The following is a 25,697-nucleotide window of genomic DNA, read 5'->3' as shown; positions in this document are numbered from 1 at the left end:
CTCAAGGAGCTGGACTCTGTAAAATGTCACAGGGTAGCGGAGTTTGCCTGGGTCTTGCAGGAGCTTTTGCACAGTATGCCACACAATTGGAAACATTGTGCCAGGTCTGGATACTCGCTGTCATGGAGGTCCAAGATGTTATACAACATTAATACCTACTGAACCCTAAGATGAACCCTGTATCTTGTCCATCACCAAGTTTCCATGGGCACCTCTGTTACATTGGGGTGTTTTTTGTACTGGATATACATTTACAACTGAAATATTCAATGCATAATTTAGTTCTGTACGTGACTCCACAGTTTCACGTTACAAAAAGTGCAGCCAGCCTTATTCTATCCAGCAATGTTCTGCTACTTATCTATCACCTTCATCTTCACATGCTACATGAAATCTCTGTTTGCAGGGTTCTCTCTGGATGAGACTCTACTCCTTGACCCAGTGCTTTTCATTCAGATTCTTGTCTCCTTTGCATTGGTTGTCATCTCAACTCTCTTGCTGTCACTAGCAGAGCCAAACTTCATTGTATTGCGTCTTTTTACTTGAAATCATTTCCTTGGACCTATCTTTTCGACCCTATTTTCACATCTTTTCATTACATGGTTTCTCCCTTGTTAGCTGCTCATGCTAAATAAACGTACGCCGTCATCGACCTGCTTTGACTCCTTTCTCTCAAATGTAATGTTTGCTTGATCTGCTAGCATGACAACTCTAGCCTCTGCAGGCAGGAGAGTTGAAGGAACACAATTAATTGGCGAGGGTGACATGGTCCATCTTCCTTCGCCTCATTCCCCTTCAAAAACAAGTTGATTTCTACTCGGAAAAAAGTCTACATGACTGTGAGACAACTGAGAAACTCTCTCAAAGGGCGATACAATTATGTGATGCCAAAATGCCATTTCCCGGATAACTTATTGAATTGAAAATACATTATTATTTATCTGTTGATATACTTAGAGAAATAATAAAAACTGAGCCCAATAATTTAGCAGGTACCTCCAGGGCATCCCTGGAACTGGTGACCATATTGGTCATATTACTCCAGGAAATGTTAATTGTTGAGGAGCGAACTGACATCCTTGGTTATGACTTGTCACATGGCTGTGAGCCAGGACTAAGAAATATATTCTAACTACGGAGTCATTTTAATTCTTAATGAGTGACAAGAGGTTGTCATAAAATTCATTATTTGAATATGCGTATCACTGGCCAGCATCTATTGTGCATTCCTTGTTCCTCTTGGAAGTTGCCAATCCATCTTGGACAGCTTTATTCCATATCCTAAAGATTCTTCCACCATGTTGTTTGGTAGGAGTTCCATAATGCTGACCCATGTCACTTCCATCAATATAACCATATAACAATTACAGCGCAAAACCAGGCCATCTCGGCCCTTCTAGTCCGTGCAGAACACTTACTCTCACCCAGTCCCATCAACCTGCACTCAGACCATAACCCTCATCTCCCTTCCCGTCCATAGACCAATCCAATTTATCTTTAAATGATAAAATCAAACCTGCCTCCACCACTTCCACTGGAAGCTCATTCCACACAGCTACCACTCTCTGAGTAAAGAAGTTCCCCCTCATGTTACCCCTAAACATCTGTCCCTTCATTTTCAAATCATGTCCTCTTGTTTGAATCTTCCCTACTCTCAATGGAAAAAGCTTATCCACATCAACTCTGTCGATCCCTCTCATCATTTTAAAGACCTCTATCAAGTCCGTCCTTAACCTTCTGCGCTCCAAAGAATAAAAACCTAACTTGTTCAACCTTTCTCTGTAACTTAGGTGCTGAAACCCAGGCAACATTGTAGTAAATCTCCTCTGTACTCTCTCTATTTTGTTGACATCTTTCCTGCTAATATCTGCTTATAATTTGGTGACCAAAATTGTACACCATACTACAGAATTGGCCTCACCAATGCCTTGTACAATTTTAACATTACATCCCAACTTCTATACTCAATGCTCTGATTTATAAAGGCCAGCACACCAAAAGCTTTCTTTACCACCCTATCTACATGAGATTCCACCTTCAGGGAACTATGCACAGTTATTCCTAGATCCCTCTGTTCAACTGCATTCCTCAATTCGCTACCATTTACCATGTACGTCCTATTTTGATTTGTCTTGCCAAGATGTAGCACCTCACACTTATCAGCATTAAACTCCATCTGCCATCTTTCACCCCACTCTTCCAAATGGCCTAAATCTCATTGTAGACATCCACCATTAGTCTCTGGCATCTCCCATTCTGCCACTGTTCAATCCATCTTGCTACTCCACCATTAACAGCCAACAATTTAACCTTAACCAACCTTCCATGTGGAACCTTGTCAAAGGTCTTACTGAAGTCCATATACACAACATCCACCGCTTTACCCTCATCAATTTCCCTAGTAACCTCTTCAAATAATTCAAGAAGATTAGGCCAACATGACCTTCCAGGCACAAATCCATGTTGACTTTCCCTAATCAGACCCTGTTTATCCAGATGTTTATATATATTATCTCTAAGTATCCTTTCCATTAATTTGCCCACCACTGACGTCAAACTAACAGGTCTATAATTGCTAGGTTTACTCTTAGAACCCTTTTTAAACGATGGAACAACATGCGCAGTACGCCAATCCTCAGGCACCATTCCCGTTTCTAATGACATTTGAAATATTTCTGTCATAGCCCCTGCTATTTCTACACTAACTTCCCTCAATGTCCTAGGGAATATCCTGTCAGGACCTGGAGACTTATCCACTTTTATATTTTTCAAAAGTGTCATTACTTCCTCTTCTTTGAATCTCATAGTTTCCATAGCTACTCTACTTGTTTCCCTTACCTCACATAATTCAATATCCTTCTCCCTGGTGAATAGCGAAGAAAATAAATTGTTCAATATCTTCCCCCATCACATTAGAGAGTCCACTCTGACTCTCTAATGGACCAATTTTATCCCTCGTTATTCTTTTGCTATTAATATACCTGTGGAATCCCTTAGGATTTACTTTTACCTTACTTGCCAAAGCAACCTCATATCTTCTTTTAGCTTTTCTAATTTCTTTCTTAAGATTCTTTTTACATTCTTTATACTCCTCAAGCACCTCATTTACTCCATGCTGCCTATAATTATTTTAGATCTCTCTCTTTTTCTGAACCAAGTGTCCAATTTCCCTTGAAAACCAGGGCTCTTTCCAATTGTTACTCTTTCCTTTCAACCAAACAGGGACATAAAGATTCTGTACTCTTAAAATGTCACCTTTAAATATCCTCCATTTCTCTTCTACATCCTTCCCATAAAATAAAACAAAATGTCCCAATTCACTCCTTTTAAATCCTTTCGCGTCTCCTCAAAGTTAGCCTTTCTCCAATCAAAAATCTCAACCCTTGGTCCAGTTCTGACCTTCTCCATAATTATATTGAAACTAATGGTATTGTGATCACTGGACCCGAAGTGCTCCCCAACACATACCTCCGCCACCTGACCTGTCTCATTTCCTAATGAGGTACAGCACTGCCCCTTCTCTAGTAGGTACCTCTATGTATTGCTGCAAAAAACTATCCTGCACACATTTTACAAACTCCAAACCATCCAGCCCTTTTACAGAATGTGTTTCCCAGTCTATGTGTAGAAAATTGAAATCTCCCACAATCACAACTTTGTGCTTGCTACTAATATCTGCTATCTCCTTACATATTTGCTCTTCCAATTCTCGCTCCCCATTAGGCGGTCTATAATACACCGTTATAAGTGTTGCTACACTTTTCCCATTTCTCAGTTCCACCCAAATAACCTCCCTCGATGAGCCCTCTAATCTATCCTGCCAAAGCACTGCTGTAATATCTTCCCTGACAAGCAATGCAACACCTCCACCTCTTGCCCCTCCAATGCTATCACACCTGAAGCAACGAAATCCTGGAATATTTAGTTTCCAATCACAGCCATCCTGCAACCATGTTTCACTAATCGCCACAACATCATACTTCCAGGTGTCAATGCAGGCTCTAAGCTCATCCATCTTTCTTACACATTAAAATATACACATTTAAGACACCCGCCACCTCTTATTCTCTGTTTATTATCTTTTCTTCTTACATTCATACATGTTGGGACTGAGTGCTTCCCTTCTCTGCCTCCTGCCTCACACACTGTACTAACTTTCTCTATTTGAGTCCCTCCCCCCAACCGTTCTAGTTTAAAGTCTCCTCAATGTGTTCCCTCAAATACAGTTGGGAATGTGAAGTCTCTTGAGAAAACCTTTGAGCAAAGTGAACAACATTTGCATATGAATGTCTCATGTCATAAAGAAAATACTCTCCAAACAGGACAATTTTGTTGTCATATACTCATTACAATATTCCTCATGAGTATCTGCAAGTTGAAAGGGTTGCTTGGATGAAAGACGATCCTACAAGTAAACCTGTTCTTATTATCCTATTCATTGTTGTAGGGGTGGCAAACCGTTTCCAGCATTTTCTGCTTTTATTTCAAGTAACCTAAACAATTAATAACATCTTATGGTAATTCTGTGATAAAATTGAGCCAGAACCCTTGTAACGAACTCACCAAAATCACCCCTTTCCACAGCACAAGATCATGGGAAAGGCCTGCACACTGGTAAGTGGCCAGACATTTCCACAATGAAGAAATCAAAGACACCTCAACTAGCGCATGCCTATAAATCTTATTGCATATTTAAGTGATCGGCTTACTTGCAGCTTTCTGAAAAACAAATCCCTTTTTCTTTTTTTGCTTTCTGTTTATATGCAACTCTGAACAAAATGCAAGTTAAAGTTAACAATTTTGCAAGTGAGCTTCTGTGCCAACAGTATGAGAGAGTACCATGCTGTAACCAAGATGGCGTGTTTAGGTTTGCCTTAATTCGGGAGTATACAGAATGAACTTGCTTAAAGCAGATTTGCATATAGACAGAGTGGGGAAAAACGGGATGAACTTTTTTTTTGTGCAAAAATCTTCGTCTTGCTGTACTCCTGGAATGAAATGTTGCAAGTACAGTCATCCCTCTGGCATGAGATTGGTGAGTTACAGTGCCCTCCAGAATGTTTGGGACAAACACCCATCTATCATTTATTTATTTACCTCTGTACTCCACAATTTGAGATTTGTAATAGAGAAAGTCACATGTGGTTAAAGTGCAAATTGTCAGATTTTATTAAAGGGTTTTTATACATTTTGCAAAGATGTGACATGGAAAGCTCACTCCAGTGGAGTTGCTATGACAAAATGAATGGAAAACAACCTTGGCGTAACAAATTCTATCAGAAAAAGGCACTTGAGGTCGTGGCAACACTCGAGACGTTGCTCTGACACCTGTTATGGTCTGACTGAGAGACCACAGGACATCCACATCACCTGTACCATGAACGGTGCCAATGACTTGGATAGGCTGCATAATCCATCCTGTTAACTCCACCAGACCGACAGCGTCAGAAATACTGCCACAAGAAAATCTGAGATACGGGTCTCACAAACCTCCAAAGGTTGAGATTCTCAGTCAAGACCTCACAACTCAAAACAAACAGAGCACCAGAATGTCCAGGGTCAAAACAAATCTATAAACCCTGGAAAGGATTCCTGATCAAATCTGGATGTTCTAAAAAAAAATTGGCTCATTTTATATCTTCCCTGACGATCACCATCATTGAACCTGTGAAGGGACATGCTTTCTTTACCGGAAAACATTGGATTGGCTTTGAAACCAAAGAGCAGTTCCAAGAGCTAAATAACTGTAGAAGAAGTGCACTCAAAGCACTTGGAGGCCAAGATCTACCAGTCACCTGACCTAAATAATAGATGGTGGGTGGACAGAGCTCGGGAGAAATGTCAACTTGCTTTATAGCCACTGGATGTGGATTCCTCTAAGGTCAAGACCAAGGGCTTTTGCCTCATTGAACCAAGAAACAGATGGAAATTTATCAGAAGCCAAGGCCGTCAACATTCATTGGAATAAACACCTGATGTAAGTGTTCTTGACTCCATTCCACAATGTTGTGACCACTTCGGATCAAGAGGGGTTTAAAAACATTAACTGAAAAACATCAAGGATTCGGGAGCAGAAGACATCTGTGTAATTCTGTGTAATTGGTAGAAAGCAATTTAAGTTGTCAATCCACAAGAAGATGGCAAGACAGGCAACATTAGAATCTGTAATGATCATCTGGAAGAAAAGAGACTGGAAGAACTGCAGTGCAGTCTCCTTGCTCACTACAACAGGAATGTCATGCAAAGGATTCTCATCCTGTCGGTGGTCAAAGCTGCTCCATGAATTGCAAAGTGGATTCAGTGCTTTAAAAGGAACAATGGGCATGAATTTCACCAGATAACACCTGTAAGAAAAATGCAGGGAGTAGCATCGATCACTACACTTGTCCTTTTTTCTCCTTGCAAAATCCTTCAGCTCCCTTTCAGTCCTGTGTAGGCATACCCGTGAGATGTGCTTGAGGTCCTTCTGTCAAGTAGAAATCTTCCTGACTTTGAACCTAAAAAGCCTGTCTCCATTTTTCAGAACTCTTAAGTTCTTAGATCTTCAACTACCCGTAAGAATGTGAAGCAGTTGAATCAAACCCAAATTCTAGTGATTGCAGAACCCTCGTCTGAGTAATTCAATCTTTGGGTCCAGATTATATATTATATATCTATCATATTCTAAAGTCAATGACGTGGTGTCAAAGGTTTTCTAGGGCTTCCCCCATTTGAAACTTTTGACCCTTTAGGAAATTGCCTTGTATTATCCTCTGGTTTAGAATAGACAATCGCTTATTTGCTGTTATGGTATTGAAACTCATTTGTCATAATTGTGCCCATTCACAATTTTTTTTAAATTAAAAAATGAACAAGTAGTTTGGGGGTGGAGCAGTGGTGGAACTGCTGCCTCACAGCGCCAGAGACCAATGTTCAGTCCTTACTACAAGTGCTGTCTGTGTGGAGTTTGTACGTTCTCCCTGAGACAGCGTGGGCTTTCATCTGGTGCTCCGGTTTCCTCCCCCACTCTAAAAACGTGCAAGTTTGTAGGTTAATTGGCTCTGTAAATTTTCCTTAAAAATCTTTCTGTACTGAAATTTACTAATTGCAAATTAGCTGAGAGAGCTGCTGCCTCAGTGCGCCAGAGAACCGGGGTCGATCTTGCCCTACGGTGCTGTCTCTAGAATTTGAAACTTCTCCCTGTGTCTGGGTGCCCCGGTTTCCTCCCACATCCCAAAGACATATGGGTTTGTCAATTGATTGTAAAATTGCCTCACATGTAGGGGGTGGATGAGAAAGTGGGATAACATAGGACTAGCATGAACAAGCGATGATCAGCGTGGACCCTGGCCATAGAATTCTGGATGAAAATAAGGGATTGTTAATATAAACATTCAAGAGAAAATTTGACCGTGGTTTTTTTTTCCGACGCTAAGTTCTAAATCTTCAATTGCTGAAACAATCATAATCTGAATTTGTTAAGAGTTAAATTGAACATTGGCATTGATGGTGAAAAACTGTGACTTGGCTTCAGTTTGTGTGGCCATTATGTAGGAGAATTTAACATCCTTTCTTTTTTACACAGTCCAAACCTTTGCGTTGTGAGAAGGCGATAGAAGAGAGCAATCCTGTCTCGCAGAAGCTCATCACCAATACGGAGAGTGACCTGCAACTCAGCTTTGCGAAACAGCGGCGCACTAAAAGCTCCATGCTGCTGCACAAAGAGCTGGAGACGCGCAGCAAGAGGGCAGTGCGTGACTACCTGTACAAGGTCAACGAAGCCATCTCCATTCTCTACGCCAGGCACGTTCTGGCCTCTCTGTTGGCCAACTGGCCGAGTGGGGTGGCCATCACTGAGGAAGTGCTGGGGCTCAGCTGCCCGTCTCACATGGCCTACGTACTTGACTTGCTCATGCAGTTGGAGGAGAAACCTTTGTGGGAAAAGGTTGGTGATGAACGTTCAGGGTTGCAAACTTTTTGAAGCCATGTTTAGAAAGGCAGCGCTAACTGCAAAGTTTCACATAATTGCACCCATGCATTCGGGAGCTATGAAGTAATTGGGCGACTAAGGGCACTAAGTCCTTATTTTCCTGATGGATAGGGGCATCAGCTTCCCTGACCAAAAAAAACACAGGTACACGAAGGTACACTGGTCAAGTGTCAAGAGTGTTTTATTGTCATGTGTCACAGATAGAACAATGAAATTCTTACTTGCTGCAGCACAACAGAATGTGTAAACAATATGATAAGAAAACAATATGATGAGAGAAAAAAAACTAAGGTGACTTCAAAACTGCGATGATGTTTAGTGGTCAACCCTTCTCTGGTGATATCTTTCATGTGAGCTTTAGCTCTACCTACCAACTCTTGGCTTCCTAATCTTGACCCCAAGCTTCGTGATCTTGACCCCACCTGGCTCTGCATGCACACTCGATTTTTCCCGTGTACCCTGGCTCTGGCCACGCACCCTGCCTGATCTTAGTCGCCTGCCACAAAAGGTTGAGCCTTGCATATTCAGTGAAGATTGAAAACTATATATTCACCAACGATGCCCCTCTTTTTCCTCCCACTCACTTTCTCTTGTGTTTGCCTCCTCTTTTTCCATGTCAGTTTCATCCCTTTTCACTTTTTGTATTTTATCCAATTTCTAAAAACGTTATGCAGTCCAGAATAGTAGGAGAGTAGCAAATGTGACTTGCCACAACAACTTTGATGCCCCAGGCTGATCGCCTACTGAAGCTGTTGCTGCGATCGAGGTCACCGAATGCTTGTGAATGCCTTTGTTATCAACGAGCAAGTAACACGAGGGAACTATTTTAAAAAAATCATTATATAAAATGCAAAAAAAAAAATTTGTTTTAATATCTGGCAGCTAAGAACATTGTTTATAATTTAAGTACATAAGCTGCATTTAACTTTCTCAAAGGAAACAGTGCTTCCTCTTTTATTCAGGTGGCGTCAACAGTGTTAGTGCCAGGATTAATCCAGCACACATCCAGCGGGCAGAAATCCTTCACTGAGGGACAGTATGCTAATGGCAATTCATGCTGCTCTGTTCATGCAGTGTGAAGTGTGAAGTTCAGGTCCATGCTTATTGTTTTCTTTCCTCTGCTGTTTTTTTTTTTGTCAGATTCTGCAGAGAGTGCTGCTCAGTTGCAGTGAGAACATCCTGGGATCTTTAGCAGTGACTGCCTGTCAATTTATGGAGGAGCCAGGAATGGATGTTCAGATTAGAGAATCCAAGCATCCCTACGACAATAATACAACAATTGAGGTACTGCAGGAGGTTTTGTATGTTTAGTGATACTATACCAGCCTACCATAAATGAACCGTGATATGAAACTTGTCTCAGAGCGAAGCCATTGTTCTGCACACATTAATATGCAACAAAGCATATACATGCCAGATCCTTCAGACATCCAGAGGTGCTTAGCAACCTGTGAATTCATTTCAAATGTAGTCACTGTTCTAATGTCAGAAACACAGGTGTTATTTGTCACCCGGTAATCTTGCGCAAACCATAATGTGCAAAATGCCTAATTAAGTTTTAAAGATGGTCAAGGATATATGCTTAATGCTTGCTTTTTCTTCAAAGTGATATAGTGTCTTCTGCAACCACATTTGTTATTATCTCATTTGGAAAACGGCACCATGAAAGTACAATATACAATATATCTATACAATATATTTATTCAATATCATTTGAACCTCAGTGAGGCTCAAACGATACTCTGTTTCTACAGCCATACAAACAAAACAATTCCTACAAGACACACAAACAATTCAATTCACACAAACATCCATCACAGTGAATCTCCTCCTCAATGTGATGGAAGGCAAGTCTTTTCTCTCCCCTGTACACCATTTTCCCCGATGTTGAAGCCCCAGGCGGGCGATGGTAAGTCCCACGGCCATTAAGGCCGCGCGGGGCAATGTACGGCCCCCCTCCAAGTCTAAATGTCACAAAGTTGGAGCCCCCGGCTTTCCCCCTCCCCCCACATATATACAGTTAAAAACAGTATGAAAAAACCATGACAACTACAACTAGACCAAAAAATTTAAAAAGGCTGTAGGGGCCACTGTAACGTGAGTCGCGCCACAAACACACACATACAATACTTCAAAGGTGCATGGCATACCAACGTATGTACTCAGATACTTGGGACTTGAAGCCACAACCATCTAACTTAAGTGGGTAAGCTCGGACGAATATCATGTGCCAAAGAAACTGTAAATAGGATTAGTATAGATGGGCACTTGATGGCTGATATAGACATGGTGGACCAAGGGGCTATTTCTAAGCTACATGGCAAGCTCTAAGCTCTGTTGAAGTCAACTATTATTAACAAATTAAGAATATATGTGAATGTTTAGAGGATCCCTGCTCCAAGCAAGAATTGAACAGGCAACTTAGCATTCTAAACCATTCTTAGCTAGAACCATACCATAACATAACATTTGCAATGAAAAAAAAAAATGTACTGCGTTCTTGGTAAAAAAAAAAACAATGTCACACAGTCTTTAAGGAGCACCCAGCAGGTTGGTAAAATAGAAAGCAAGCAAATTAAATCTGGGCTTCTCATTCAGTATGAGGAGAAAGATCTTGTCAAAGTGCAGAACGGAACATCAGTTTGATCAGTGTGGAACTAGGCCTGAGGAACAAAATTAACATTGCAAAGCAGAACAGTGTTTTGAAAAAGCTCAAATGGATTGTGTGTCAAGTAAAAATAGATAATTTGGAGGGTTACATCATAGGAAAAAAAGTTAAAAATCAGGCCTTTTATCCAAATCAACACAGCACCCATTTCAAGACATGGAAATTAATGACACAAGCATGGTTTTGATCAAAAAGTTGTTATTGAGATATGATTGCACAATCATTATGGTTGGGTCCTAAATATTTTACAGTATTTATTTTTTATTGCAAAGAGGATGTAAAGATAATAAAATAATCCCTGACATTTAAAGAATTAATAGATAGTTTATGACACAAAGAATTGTTATGACACGTGTTTCCATACCATGAATTGGGTACAACGAGATTCATGAATTGGGGAACGATATTTATAATACGTGTGGTGAATTGGTTATAATATGATGTCAATCGTGGACTAGAGAACCATTGGAGAGTTACTTTGGAGATTGACAAGCAGAAACAAACATTGTATTGAAATAAAAACAATCCAAAAAATGTCTTCCTATGTAACCTCCCATAGTAATCAGACAGCATTGTCCATTAATACAACAGTTACTTTAACTGCAGGTGACCATTAAATTAATAAGCAATCACTTCTATTGACACATGCAATGATAGTCTATTGAACAATGTAACAAAACTAAATGTATAACTATTAAAAATACTTTTAATGTTTAATGTACTGTGGGGCGATAAACATTGTAATTGCGTGTCAAACTCTCTCATACTCAATCCCCCTTTCCCCAATGGCACAATTATTTTTTTAACACAATTTTCCTATAACACAAGGAATGCAACTATTGAGCAAGATCAGAACGAGCTAATCCACAGGAAAAGTGTTCCAGCTGTGCTTAAGGAAGTTAAAGATCATAGTAGATCATCTGAAACATATAATGTTGTCAAAAAAAACCAGGAGCCCCAAGAATTGGGCAAAACCCAGAATTCAGCATAGGCATTGATAAGGAAAGGGAAAGTAGAAATTGGGAATAATCTGGAAAGAAATGTGTAAATCGGCTGTAAATGTTTACGTAGATACTTAAAACATAAAGATTAGCAAACGTTGCAGATTAAGACAGAAGAAATTATTGTGAGGATTAAGGAAACGGCAGAGAAACTAAACAAAATTTTAATGGAAGAAGATCGCCAAATCTCCCAGAAACAATAGAGAATAACAGCTTTAGCGTGAATCAGTTGCCGAAAGAAATTAGCACTTGGGAAGAATTAATGGGACTGAAAGCTAAATGACCTGCGTCACAGGGTTTCAAAAGAGGTGGCTAAATGCACTAGTTCTCATCGTCCAAATTTCATGGCTTCTTTATTGATGCCGAAAGATGGGATTGTAACTAAACCAACCTCACTATTTAGGAAAGGAGGGAATGATAAAATATCCACCAAAATCTTATTGGATGGAGGAGCAGGAATGAGGAGTCTCCAAAGGGCCTCCTGCTGTCCCGTGGTCATAGAGCACAGTAACAAGCCCTTCGGCCCAACTTGCCCATGCTGACTGGATGCCCCATCTGCACCAGTCCCACATGCCCGCAATTGACTCGTATCACTCTAAATGTTTCCTATACATGTACCTGTGCAAAAGTCTTTTAAATGTTATTATAGTATCTGCTTTAATTACCTCTCTGACAGCTCATTCCATCGACCACTGTGTGTGGAAAAAGTTGCTCCTCTGATTCCTATTAAATCTTTCCCCTCTCGCCTTAAACCCATGTCTTCTGCTTTTTTGATTCCCCTACTCTGGGTAAAAGATTATGGGCATTCACCCTATATATTCCCCCCCATGATCTTGTACACCTATAAGATTATCCTTCATCCTCCAGAGCACCAAGGAATAAAGTCCTAGCCTGGAGAACTCTCCCTATAATTCAGGCCCTCAAGTCCTGGCAACATCCTCATAAGTACAAGCATTCTTTCCAGCTAATGGTCGTGGAATGAGCTGAACTGATGGAACTAAAGGATGAATAAGAGCATTGAGAGGATCTTGGTTCGGACATTCAGCATCTGCAGTTATTTTGAGCAGGCCTAAGAATGAATGGACAGTGGAAATCCCTACTTGTAGCTGTTTACAACACTTTTCCATTCCTTCCCAACTTTTGTCATGGAGTTGGACAGAAAATGTAGAGCAGCTTGTGATAGGTATGATACGGAGACCATGGGAACTTTGCCAAGAACATTTAATAAATAAAATTTAGAGTTACAACATGGAAACAGGCCCCTCGGCCTGCTGAGTCCATGCCGCCCATTGACAATAGGCAATAGGTGCTGGAGTAGGCTATTCGGCCTTTCGAGCCAGCTCCGCCTTCTCCCCATATCCCTTGACTCCGCTATCTTTAAGAGCTCTATCTAACTAGTTCTATGTTATCCCACTTTCTCATCCACACCTTACATACAAGGGGCAATTTCCAGACATCAACTAACCTACAAACTTGCCCATCTTTTGGATATGTAAAGAAGCCAGAGAACTTGACTCAGTCACAGAAAAACGTACAAACTCCACATATACAGCATCCGAGGTCAGAATTGAACCTAGGTCTCTGGCGCTGTGCCATTGTGCCGCCCCGTGATGTGAAGCCTCATCTGTGCATGTGTCTAGAAGCCAGAATGTTTAAAATATGTAATAACAGACAAATTTTTTCTCTTGTTTTTGTTTGTAGTGATTTGTGATATCCAAAGGAACAAATTTTCATTACCCAAATTGCTGTAATGTGGTAGTTGCCTGTAGCTTGGTTTTAGATGACTAGCCTCTTATCTTGCATCTGTGTCCCCTCGTTTAAGACTGAACTTCTACCCCTTTGTGCCCCGTTGGGAACTTTGCAATGTCACTCCTCATTCTCCTAAACTCCAAAGAATACCAAAATAACTCCAACTTTTTTAGCCTCTATGGACAGGTCAACCTTCTTGTCTCAGGAATTGGACTGGTGAATTATTTTTGGACTGTCTCCAATGCTACTGTATCCTCCCTAAGGCACACTGGTGCCATTGGAAATGTGCAGCTGTGAAGAAATTGCAAAGTGATGTAAAACTGCTTAAGCAATCGGGCAAAGGCAGAAGATGGAATGTAATGTGAAACTATCCACTTTGGTAAATTCTTCAGAGGGGAATTGTACATGATTCACAAAGCGAGCATCCAACTTGTAACTAAAGATGAAGTGCCAAGTGGTATACTAGTCAAAGTAGCAAACTCAATTAATGAGGAGCAAAAAAAATCAGTGTTTCATGCGACACCTCTTATTGCATTAACTGACAAATCTGGAAATGTAAAGGATAGTTTCTTAACAGAACATAATTAGACATGTGAACATGAGGAATAAAATAAAAGGCACCTCAACGAGCAAGGAATTGTTAGTGCAGCACTCATACAATAAGGTTTCTGCGCAAACATTTCACACAGCAAAAAGACACAAAGAGTTAGAGAAATTTCAGCCCAACCGAACATCAGTCTGAGATTTGGCCTAGACTTGACAGGTCGAATGACTTTATACTATTTATCTTTGCATCTTGCCTGACATAACTTCAGTTTGAAGAAGGATCCCGACCTGAAACCTTGCCTATCCATCTTCTCCAGAGATGCTGCCTGACCTGCTGAGTTGCTCCAGCACTTTTTTTTTTTTGCAAACCAGCATCTGCACTTCCTTGTGTTTATATTTTACACAGTACTTAGCTATAAATAGAAAGTGATGTGTAAACCCCTACAAAGTGATTTGCTTATTTCTGTACTGAATGTTTTATTGTAATTATACCAAAGCACCCAACAATTTCCTTCTTTTAAACCCCAGGATAAAGTTCATATCCCTGGTGCTATTTACCTGTCAGTGAAATTTGATGCTCATTGTGTATCTGAGGATGGCTGCGATGAGTTATTGATGTCCAGCAGCAATGACTACAAACAAGATCGGCATACATTCAGTGGATCATCACATAAATGGATTGACTTTGACATTCCAGGTAGAATTTTCACACTCTCTTGTCAGTCGCGATTTCAAATCTGTATGCCTTTATCTTATAATTAAATATCTGCTGGCCCATGGATATTACTGATGGCCTGACCAGTTTTTTTTAATCTTGACCTTCGATGATAAGTGTACAGACTTTGCATTTTCTTCCTTTAGGTTCTTCAACTTCCTCCTATAATCCCAAAAGATTTATGGGTTGTCTGTCAATTAGCTACAGTAAATTGTCCTTAACTTACTGAGACAATGCTGAAGAATTAGGGGGGAGGTGGTTAAGGAACATATGAAAGGGAGTAGGTTACAGAGAAATAAGTGGGGAGTGGGGTTGTTGAGATTTCTCTGAGAGTTGCCGTAAACTCAAAAGGTCGAATGGCTTGGCACCATTCATTTTTAATGTCTTTTTGCAATAACACTTGGTATTTTTTTTACAAATGTTTCCATTCTTCTTGTGAACATGTTTATTTTATTTCTTCTAGGTGATACGCTGTATTACAGGTTTACATCTGACCTAGACACCAATGATTGGGGTTATAAATTCACAGTTACGGGAGGCCATCGTGGGCGATTCCTGACTGGTGAGTTAGTGCAGAAAATGGTGTGGGTTGGAATATTGATTAAGCTCCTTCCTCATCTTTTACTTTAATCTTTGCTTTATTTTCCCCAAGTATTATATGCTTTCATACATTTGCTTGCATTCTCATTGCTTTCTCTTCCCCGCATCCCCCTGTTCTAATTCCCTGTCCTGTTAATGTTTCACCGGTAGAGTTGCTGCCTTACAGCACCAGAGTCCTGGCTTCGGGTCCTGACTACGGGCCCTGTCCGTACGGAGTTTGTACGTTCTCCCCATGGCTGTTTGGGTTTTCCCCAGGTGCTGTGGTTTTTCTGCCCACGCTCCAAAAATTATTTATGTAGGTTAATTGGCTTCGGTAAAAATTGTCCCTCGTGTGTAGGATAGTGCTAGTGTAAGGGGATCACTGGTTGGTGCGGACTCGATGGGCCAAAGGGCCTGATTCCCCGTTGTATCTCTAAACTACCATTCATACATATGTTGTATCTCTAAGCTACCTTCCATACATTTGTAGTGAAACAAATTTCAATATCTTCTGCAGAGCTGCCAATTAAACTATATTGATGAGTTTGCAATCTTTTTTTAAAGTTAAAGCAGGGTTTCATTTTTTGTTTCTCTTTGCAGTTTTTCTGTACACTGCCTCACTAAATGGAGCAGGTGGTTAGAATTGCTAGTGTTTCTATTAAACAATCATGCCATTGTGATTGTGGCATGCTATTTTCTATAGGCTATTTTGTACTGCTTTTAATAAGTTAAAGACAACTCTTCAGCACAGTATGCAGATCGGTGATTATTAGTTGCACGGCACAAGTGAACATTTGAATTTTGAGGATGCAGTTATTTATTTTGGTTGTCTGTTCATAACTTCTCCTCCCCCAGGGTTTGAGATACTCAAGCAAATGCTGTCAGAGGAGAGGATTCTGCCACACCTTCCTCTCACTGAAATTTGGGAGTGGCAAGTGGGTGTGGCTTGTCAACAGATGGGGCATCAACGACTAAAAGCAATTCACCTGCTTTTGAAGATATTACAGTGCACCTCCCACAGGTATTGCAGGGGCAATTGTATATATATTTAATGTTAAAATAATTGCAGAACTGCACACCTCTATTTCAAAACAAATTAAAATGGTTGGTTATTTCTTCGGTTAAGACGGGAGGATCCTTTGTGTCCATCGGTTAGCTCAAGTCTCGGGATTGCTCGGCTACTTATTTCTTTCTCCACTTTCTGCCAAGAACAATTTATTTGACTGAAGTTAAATTGTCATCTTTCATTACATCCAGCATGTGTGACTGTCCAGAGGATGTGTCCAAGTGCGTTAGTCGAGGGTCTATTTTCTTGATGTCTTAGGTGGACTTTAATCAACAAATGCAGTGGAATTACAAAGCAGAGGCTCTAGAACCACTTTTATGGAGAAGGTGCTGAAAGCCACTGATCGTGATAACTTTTATACCTGGGGTTACTGCAGCCCCTGCTACACTCCTACTTCCTGTACCCTCACCGTAAAGGAGCTACAGGTTTAAACTTTCTTCTGGCTAAACATATGAGAGAGCTGGAAAGAGTCTGTTTTCAATGCAGATGGTTGCATGACTATATCTGAAAATTCAGAAAAATTTAAGTAGGTGTGGAACCTTTTAAAATGGGATACACCTAACTTGGGTCTTTCTGAGATTAAATAGGACATTGCAATCCGTTCATTGATGTTTTATTGTTATGTATACATTTGAGGCTCTTTAACAAGTTTAATCCAGTTAGCCTAAAACTGGTCACTTATCAACATGCTAAATGAGCATGCTGAGAATTTTAGTATATCAATATCCGAAAATTCTGCAGTTGTTGGAAATCTGAAAGAAAAGCAGAGAATGCTGAAAACACTCAGCAGGTCAGGGGAGAGAGATGCTAAGTTAATGCATCAGACTGGAAATCCTTCATGGGAATTTCAAGGTGTCGACAAATACTTCTCACGATTGACCAAATTTCTGGTCTGCTCAAATTTCATTTAGCAATGGATTTAGCATTGAACCCCCACTTGATGTGATAGGCGTGTTGTCTCTTATCATTCTAGACTGCATTCTTCTCAGGTATGCGAGGAACACGATGAATTTCTATGATTCTATAAATATACTCTGCAATGACCTGCCAAATGGTGTTAAATTCCATGGTTGATTCCTGTTTTGGCTTGCCTTTTCTTCTGCTCATTCAGGCTTGTGGGTGTTGAAGACAAGCCCAGCATTTACTGCCCATCCCCAATTGCTGTAAAGGTGGTGAGTCACCACCCTAAACTGCTGCATTCCATGGGGTGGAAAGTATTCCCACGGTGCTGTTAAGTTTAAAACAAAATAAAGGAGTATGCTAATTAGAGAATTGCATACTATCTAAGGAACTTGGGTCAGTGCCTATGAGAACTTGTACCAGCAAGGAATCCACATAAGTTGAAAAATTTCCAGATATAAAGAATCAAATAATCCAGGGCATGTGCTGATAATGTTATGTTAGTAATCATCCTTGCTGAAAATCTGAATACAATTCAAAGCATTTGGAGATGAAAAGCAAATATGAATTGTGTCAGTTTGTTGGTGAAAACAGGCTGGTTGGCTAATATACTTTCTGGAAGGAAACTATGCATCAGAACTGGCATGTAAGTAACTTCTGTGCCATGCCAAAATAGTTGATTCTTAACTAGTCTCTGAAGTGATTAAGCAAGCCTCGGTTGTACTAAAAGGCTACATGTTTCAAGAGAACCCACCACCATTTTCTAAGGGAAACTAGAGATGAATGATTAATATCAGCATGCTCCACACTCTTAGGTGGTTGCAGTCTCTGTGCTCCTCATTTTGATATTTTAAATCAAAATCGAAATGGGTGGCTCAGTTGCTCAATGGGTAGAGCCACTGCCCTAGACACTGGGTTCAATCCTGGCCTCGGATCTTGTCTGTACAGAGATTGCAGGTTCTCCCTGACTGCTTGGGATTCCATCCCTCCCTACCCAGGCGCTCTGGTTTCCTCCCTCATCCCAAGCACATGCGAGAATCTAGGCTATTTGACCGCTGTAAATTGTGAAGTTGGTGAGCGATAGGATTGGAAGGACGAATGGTGTTAATGGGAATGTGAGGAGAATAAGGATAAGCGTGAAAATCAAGGCTTTATTATTGGCCAAAGCACCTGGTTCAATGCTACATCTCCCGATGGTTTCACTGGCAATATTCTTCTTCATCGCCCAGGCCTTGCTGAACGTTTCTCCTACTTGCCACTAGGCTGTGCTCTTGGATTGGGAACTTCAGGGCAATGTTTGTTTCTTTTCACTATTCATAGCCATACCGTACATTTTTACAGTGCAATCTATTTCTGTAAGTTTTATTTGAATAGTCCTGAATGTTACTCCTATGTTTGGAGCCAGCTATTTTGATTGATTGATTGAAAGATGCAGCATGGAAACAGGGACTTCGGCAAACTGAGACCACGCCGGCCATTGATCACTCATTCATGCTAGTTCTGGTTATCCCACTTTCACGTCCACTTTTACACGCCAGAGGCAATTTACAGAGAACAATTAACCTATAAACCTACACGTTTTGGGGATCTGACCCAGGTGATCAGTGGGAGAATCTGCAAACTCCACACAGACAGCACCCGATGTCAGGATCGAGCCTGGTTCTCTGGCGCTGTGAGGCAGCAGCTCTGCCAACTGCGCCACGGTGTTGCCCCATTTGAAAGTGGCAACACGGGTAGTTGGGGGCATATGGCATCTATGCTTCCTAGATAATGGCCTGGAATATAAAAATTGGATATTATGTTACAAAGTTACAAAACACTAGTACGTTCAAATACGTTCACTGGTCAGATACAGTGCCCTCCATAATGTTTGGGACAAAACCCCATCATTTGTTTATTTGCCTCTGCACTCCACAATTTGTGATTTGTAATAGAAAAAAATCACATGTGGTTAAAGTGCATATTGTCAAGTTTTATTAAAGGCCATTTTTATACATTTTGGTTTCACCATGTAGAAATTACAGCTGTGTTTATATAGGGCACCAAAATGTTTGGGACACATGGCTTCACTTCAATTCTTGAATGGCCAAATCAATCACCTGATCTGAGCCCAATTGAGCATGTCTTTTATATGCTGAAGAGAAAACTGAAGGGGACTAGCCGCCAAAACTAGCCTAAGCTAAAGATGGCTGCAATACAGGCCTGGCAGAGCATCACCAGAGAAGGCACCCAGCAACTGGTGTTGTCCATGAATCGCAGACTTCAAGCAGTCATTGCATGCAAAGGATATGCAACAAAATATTAAACATGACTACGTTCATTTACATGACATTGCTGTGTCCCAAACATTATGGTGAACATTTTTACATGGTGAGACCAAAATGTATACAAATGGCCTTTAATAAAATCTGGCAATGTGCACTTTAACCACATGTGATATTTTTTCTCTATTACAAATCTCAAATTGTGGAGTACAGAGGCAAATAAATAAATGACGGGTCTTTGTCCTAAACTTTATGGAGGGCACTGTACATTTACTACCAAAGATAGACACAAAATGCTGAAGTAACTCAGCACGACAGGCAGCATCTCTGGATAAAAGGAATGGGTGACATTTCGGGTCGAGACCTTGCGTCACTTATTCCTTCTATACAGAGATGCTGCCTATCCAGCTGAGTTACTCCAGCATTTTATTCATAACTTTGATGTAATCCAGCATCTGCAGTTCCTTCCTATACATTTACTACATTCAAGAGACACTCAGACAGATGTATCCGCCAGGTGTAGAATGATATGCACCTAATGCGGGTAAATAGGGTTAGCATAGATTGGCAGAAAGGTCAACGTGAATGCCGTGAGTTGAAGGACCTGTTTGTGCTGTACAATTCTGTGGAAGCATGTGTTTCCACAGAGTTGTGTTAAATTGTTGTGGCTCTGATTCGATGCCTGACTTACCGATTTTAAGATTTTTGCTAATTCCTCTATCAGCATGTTGTGCAATGTTTTTGGGTATTAAAGTGAATGTGCCTTCATAGTGCCAATTTAATTTTTTTTTTCTTTATTTCATTTCTCGATATGTAGTTGTGATAATCCAAACAATGCCATGTTGTGAGGGAATATCAACGTGTTTGAATATTTAAATAGAGCAGGATGTTTGCTTGTGTTTAAGCTGACAATTCATTCAACTAAGAATCAGAATATGTCTATCTCCAGAGACTTGGATTTCTTTCTATGTACATTTTCTCTGTAGCTGTAACACCATACACTGTTTATGTTTCTCTTGCACTATCTGTTGTAATTGTCTTCCGGTATCTCTGTCATGGCTCAAGATGATGGAAATATCTCTGCCAGGGCCCATGTAATTTCTTCCCAGGCTTCCTACAATATTCTACCCTTGATCAGACTGTCATTTATCAACCTTAATATGCCTTGAAGCCACCAGCACCTCCTTTGTTGTAATATGGTTATGTTCCAATACATCACCACTCCTTTCCCTTAATTCTTCAGCTTCCATGACCACCTTCATGTTAAATACAGATATTAAATATTCATGTTTAAGAAGGAACTGCAGATGCTGGATATAGGCAACGTTTCGGGTTAAAACCCTTCTTCAGACTATTAAATATTCATTATTGCACATCTCTTGTGACTCGACATATAAATGACCACATTGATCCTTAAGGGTTCCTAATTTTGATCGTTACCCACTTTTTCTTAATATACTTGCAGAATCTCTTTAGATTTTCTTTTACCCTAAGCTTTCTCGTGTTCTCTTTCTACACTCCTGATTTCCCTCTTAAGTGTACTCCTACATTAATATTCCTGAAGGGCAAAACACAAAAGTGAGGCAAACAGCATCTGTTGAGGGATTGGCTAGACAATGTTGCTGTCCAGGACCCTTTTTTTGGACTAATTAAAGATGGCAGTACAAAACTGTCAAAAGGAAGTCTGAGTAAGACGATGGCTAGCAAGTGATAAGGTGGATTTAGTTGAGGGGGGGGAGGGTGATTGGAAGATAGATGGAGTAAGTTACAACGATTAGAGGCGAAAACCCCCTTCATATTTCTAAATTCCATACATTGAACCTCACTGGATAATCTGTCAAAAATATACCCTCTAAGTATCATCATTTTGCTCCCTAATCAAAAGCACAACTCCATTATTTTTGTTACCTCCACCTCTATCATGCCGATCGCATCTGTACCTCTGGACACTGAACTGCCAGTCCTGCCAGAGCGGAACTGCAGATGCTGGTTTACACAAAATGTACAAAGTGCTTTAGTGACTGAGCAGGCCTGACAGCATCTCTGGAGAACATGGATAGGTGACTGGAGCTTTCAGGTCGGATTGTGGGGTGGGGGGGGGGGGGGGGAGAAAGCTGGAAGACCTTAAATGTCAACTATCTATGTTCTCCGGAGATGCTGCTTGACCCACTGAGTTACTCCAGCACTTTGTGTCCTTTTACCATAAATCAGATATGGCAAGCTAGCTATCACAGGTGGCATAAAAGGAAGAGCTATTTTAGGGAGAAAGCGAATGAAAGATGTTGTACCTACCTGCACGTTGCATCCAAAGGATATTTTAATTTTATTTTTGTTGGAAATAAAAAAAAGCTTTTGTGCCAATGCTCGTTATTCTGTTCTTGCTTCCAGTTTTGTGGAAACTAGGAACATTGCGTTTTGATTCAACTTTATGATTAGACTGTGATGAGAAAACAAACCTTCTGACTTTCTGTGTGTAAATTTGCCAATTGTCACATCTCTCTGATTTGTGTTGTTAGGCTCTTGTGTTTGTATATTTGGCCTACTTTTGGGGGTTTGCATTTCATTGGCTCGGCTATATTTCCATGATAAATCACTTTGATTTAATACAAAATGTTTGAATATTTTGTGGTTACAGATATGCGTGGAATCATTCTGTCATGGTATGATTCAGATATTGCCTGGCATCACATCACTCCAGTCCTCAAACAACTTCACTGGCTTCCCATCTCCCACCGGATCAACTACAAAATCCTGATCCTCACCTACAAAGCCCTCCACCATCTGGCCCCCCCCATACCTCACTGACCTTCTCTCTCCCTACCAATCCTCACGGCCCCTCAGATCCACATCAGCAGGTCTCCTCTCCATCCACGTCCAACCTCCGCAGTTTTGGGGACTAAGCCTTCTCCAGGGCAGCTCCCAGGCTCTGGAACTCCCTCCCCCAACTGATCCGCAATTCCGTGTCCCTCACCATCTTCCAGTCCCGCCTCAAGACCCATCTCTTCACCTCTGCCTATCCTTAGCCCCACGTCCCCCTCCCTTTTCATCTGTGCATTAATTGCCTCATATTGTGTTTTGTATTGAATTCTGTCAAATTTAATGTTATTAAGGTTGTTTGATGCCAGACACGTTTAATAATACGCAGCCTTGATGTTAGGGCCAGTCACTTTTGCCTCATCTCTGGACCTTAGCTGCCATGTGGTCTGGTGTATCAAATATGCATCATGACCACAACTGTGCATTTTAGAGCAAGCTGTGATTCTGTGAATCTGGCTGTTAGTTGGCTTGTTTTCCATTGGTATAAGGGTGATCTTGCAGAGTTGATTGGGCTGGATGTACTTTGATTGCCGTCGCATGGGCAGTCCAATTTTCTTTTTAGTTTTTTAAAGAAACAGTTTCTGGCATGAATTACGTCAATCAAAGGAAGTGAAGGCAGATTTCCTTTCCTATTAATATTAGTAATTCAGATGAGTTTTTACAAGACTAAAACAAAATGCTTAGTTTAGTTTAGCGATACCCTTTGGGCCACTGAGTCTGCGCCGATCACCCCGTACGCTAGCACTATCCTGCGCACTGGGGACAATTTACAATTTTTATCGATGCCAAGTTAAAGGGAGGAAACCAGGGCACCTTTACAAAACCCACGCAGTCACTGGGAGAATGTCCAAACTCCGCAGTGACAGTACACGTAGTCAAGATCGAACCTGGGTCTCTGACGCTGTAAGGCAGCAGCTCTACCACTGCGCAACGATGCCACCCTCCAAATTCAAACTGTATTTAAGGCCTGCTATAAATACACATCAAATCAGGCTGCCTCTGTGGGAATGGAAACCTGGCTAATGCTTCAGATTGGAGGCCGTTCATCAGAAGTGGGAAGACGACAAAACAAAGCTGCCTAAGCTGCAGGGTGTTTGGGGGAGGAGAATATCTCTGACAGTGTAAAACCAGGGAGACCATGGAGATAAACTTTAAATCAGGTTGTCCAGTCACTGGAGCTGTCAGAGAGTGAGAACATAGACTAAAGAATGTGGGAGTTGTGCAATGTAAAGTAGGAGTACATGCACAGCAAGACAAACTGGGCACACCCTCCACTCCCTGAGAAAAGAATAGAGTTGACTATCACAGGTGGCCAACCAGCGTAAATCAAGAAACGGAGTTACCTGAACTTGTAGAATTCATTATTATGTTCAGAAGCTGTGACGTGCCTGTACAGAAGATGAGGTGCAGTTCCTTAGGCTTGTGTTGGGCCTCACTGGGAAGTACAGGGGGCCACAGATCAAACGTCTTGAGTGGCAGTAGGATGGAGAATTAAAGTGGCAGACAAAGGAAATATCATAGACACAAGCAACAGCAGATGCTGGAATCTCGAGCAAAGCACATAGTGTTGGAATAACTAAATGGGCCATGTAGCATCTGTGGAGGGAATGGACAGGAGACATTTCACATCTAGGCCCTTCTTCAGAACAATGGTGGTAAGGGGAGGGGGGGAGAGAAAGCTGGAAAAGAGATGCAGGTGAACAAAGCCTTGCAAGTTATGGGTGGATACAGGAAAGGAATGGTGTAGTTGGATGAACACAGGCCAGAGATGCAAAGGATACACAAAGATGCCAGATAAGCAGAGGAAAGAGGCGAAATGTGTAGCCAAAGTGAGAGGTATAGGTGGACCAGCACAGGTGGGATAGTGGGGGAATTGAGCTTGCCGTGATGGGGGGCTCTTAAGAATGAGGGAGGAGGGAAGGAAAAGGGTGAGAGTGTTACTGTTACTTAAACTTGGAAGATTCATTACTGTTCATACCGTTGGACTGTGAGCTGCCCAAGTGGAATATGTGATGCTGATCCTCTAGTTCACGTGTGTCCTCACTTATACCTGTTTGTTTGCTTTCAGTGACGGTTGTACAAGAACACCCAAGTCTCTTTGTACATCCACGCTTCTCAATCTAGTCATTTATTTCCTTCCATAGTGAATGACATCACATTTATCCAATAGGCACTGCATGTTTTTGTCCCTCTTGGACAATCTATCTTGGTTACCTTGAATAGAACACAAAGTGTTGGAGTAACTCAGCGGGTCAGGCAATACCTCTGGAGAGAATGGATAGGCAACATTTCAGGTCAGGACCCTTCTTCAGATGGAACTGGGTGCTATGGAAGAAGTCTTCTGAAGAAGGGTCCCAACTTGAAACATTGCCTATCCATTCACTCCAATGATGCTGCCTGGCATGCTGAGGTATAGACTCGTGCAACCCTTCAGCCCAATTTGCCCATGCCAGCCAAAGATGCACCAGCTGTCTGCATTTGGCCCTTACCCCTTTAAATCTAGTCAAACGTGCTGCATAGCTCTGTGACTCTTCGGTACAAGTCAACTGACTGTGGGACCATTGGGAGCCTTTTCTCCTGGGACATTTTGAACAGGGGCTTCAATGGTAAAGGCCAGTTTAGAAGTTTAATTTTGCAATGGTTCTCCAGCCAATTCAAACCTGTACCATACCTATAAGAGTGGAGCGCTGACCTGCTGGGATTGCTGTGTGATGCTGTACCTATCCATTTGGAGTCAGAGAAATCACAGTCCGAGGAACATAGCTTGTATTTCATCATGCCACTAGTTTAATTACGTTGTGAGTGGGAGCTCCAAAGCCTGGGGCAAGTATTTACTGTGGGCAGAATGATTTCTGCTTCTGATTCCCCAAATGCCAGTCCAGCTCTGAAATTGCACTTTCTCACCATATCTGTTTAGATATATGCGGAGGATGTGGACAGAAGCTCCACAATCAGAATAATCTGTCAGAGATTCTCCTTTCCTGCTTTCATTCAGTCTTTCTGTTCTCCATATAACAAAATCTATCAAGCCATAGAATATTTAGTAATCAAGTAACCAAGAGAGCTGAAGGAAGGAGAGGTGGTATGGGTGACATAGGCAGACCCACGTCGTGAATGTTATGCCCAAACTGTACAATGCTTAGGTCAGTGCACTTTGGGCATAAAACTTAGAGAAACAAACTAATTTATTTTTTTTACTCCTGTGAACTAGCATTATGACTGATTTCAGGAGGTGGTTCTTTCCCCATGATGACCAGCATTTAGAATGGACTGGTGTTGGAGCAGTTAGAAGCAGCAATTGAACAAGAATTGGGTTGTTGTATGGAATGTGTAAGGTTGCTAAGACTGTGAAGGTCTTGCAAGTTGAACATTTTCAAGAGGTTGTGCAATGGAAAGTTTATAAATTTAAGGATTAGCATAATT

General features: G+C 41.2%; 1 protein-coding gene across 4 annotated transcripts in view; it reads left to right on the top strand.

Moving 5' to 3' along the window:
* The window catches only part of zzef1 (zinc finger, ZZ-type with EF hand domain 1), a 149,512-nt gene that overhangs the window by 108,343 nt on the left and 15,472 nt on the right, over positions 1–25,697 (top strand). For 3 of the 4 annotated variants that reach the window (XM_055657837.1, XM_055657836.1, XM_055657835.1), the window contains exons 49-54: positions 4,585–4,614; positions 7,565–7,924; positions 9,110–9,253; positions 14,462–14,630; positions 15,112–15,210; positions 16,083–16,248. In XM_055657837.1, the coding sequence (XP_055513812.1) occupies positions 4,585–4,614; positions 7,565–7,924; positions 9,110–9,253; positions 14,462–14,630; positions 15,112–15,210; positions 16,083–16,248 (968 nt within the window). The remainder of the gene's footprint in view (positions 1–4,584; positions 4,615–7,564; positions 7,925–9,109; positions 9,254–14,461; positions 14,631–15,111; positions 15,211–16,082; positions 16,249–25,697) is intronic. The other variant, XM_055657838.1, reaches the window with a different exon arrangement.

This window comes from Leucoraja erinacea, chromosome 28, assembly GCF_028641065.1.
Source record: "Leucoraja erinacea ecotype New England chromosome 28, Leri_hhj_1, whole genome shotgun sequence".
In the NCBI taxonomy this organism is placed as follows: Eukaryota; Metazoa; Chordata; class Chondrichthyes; order Rajiformes; family Rajidae; genus Leucoraja; species Leucoraja erinaceus.
This window is presented reverse-complemented; position numbering and strand designations above follow the sequence as displayed.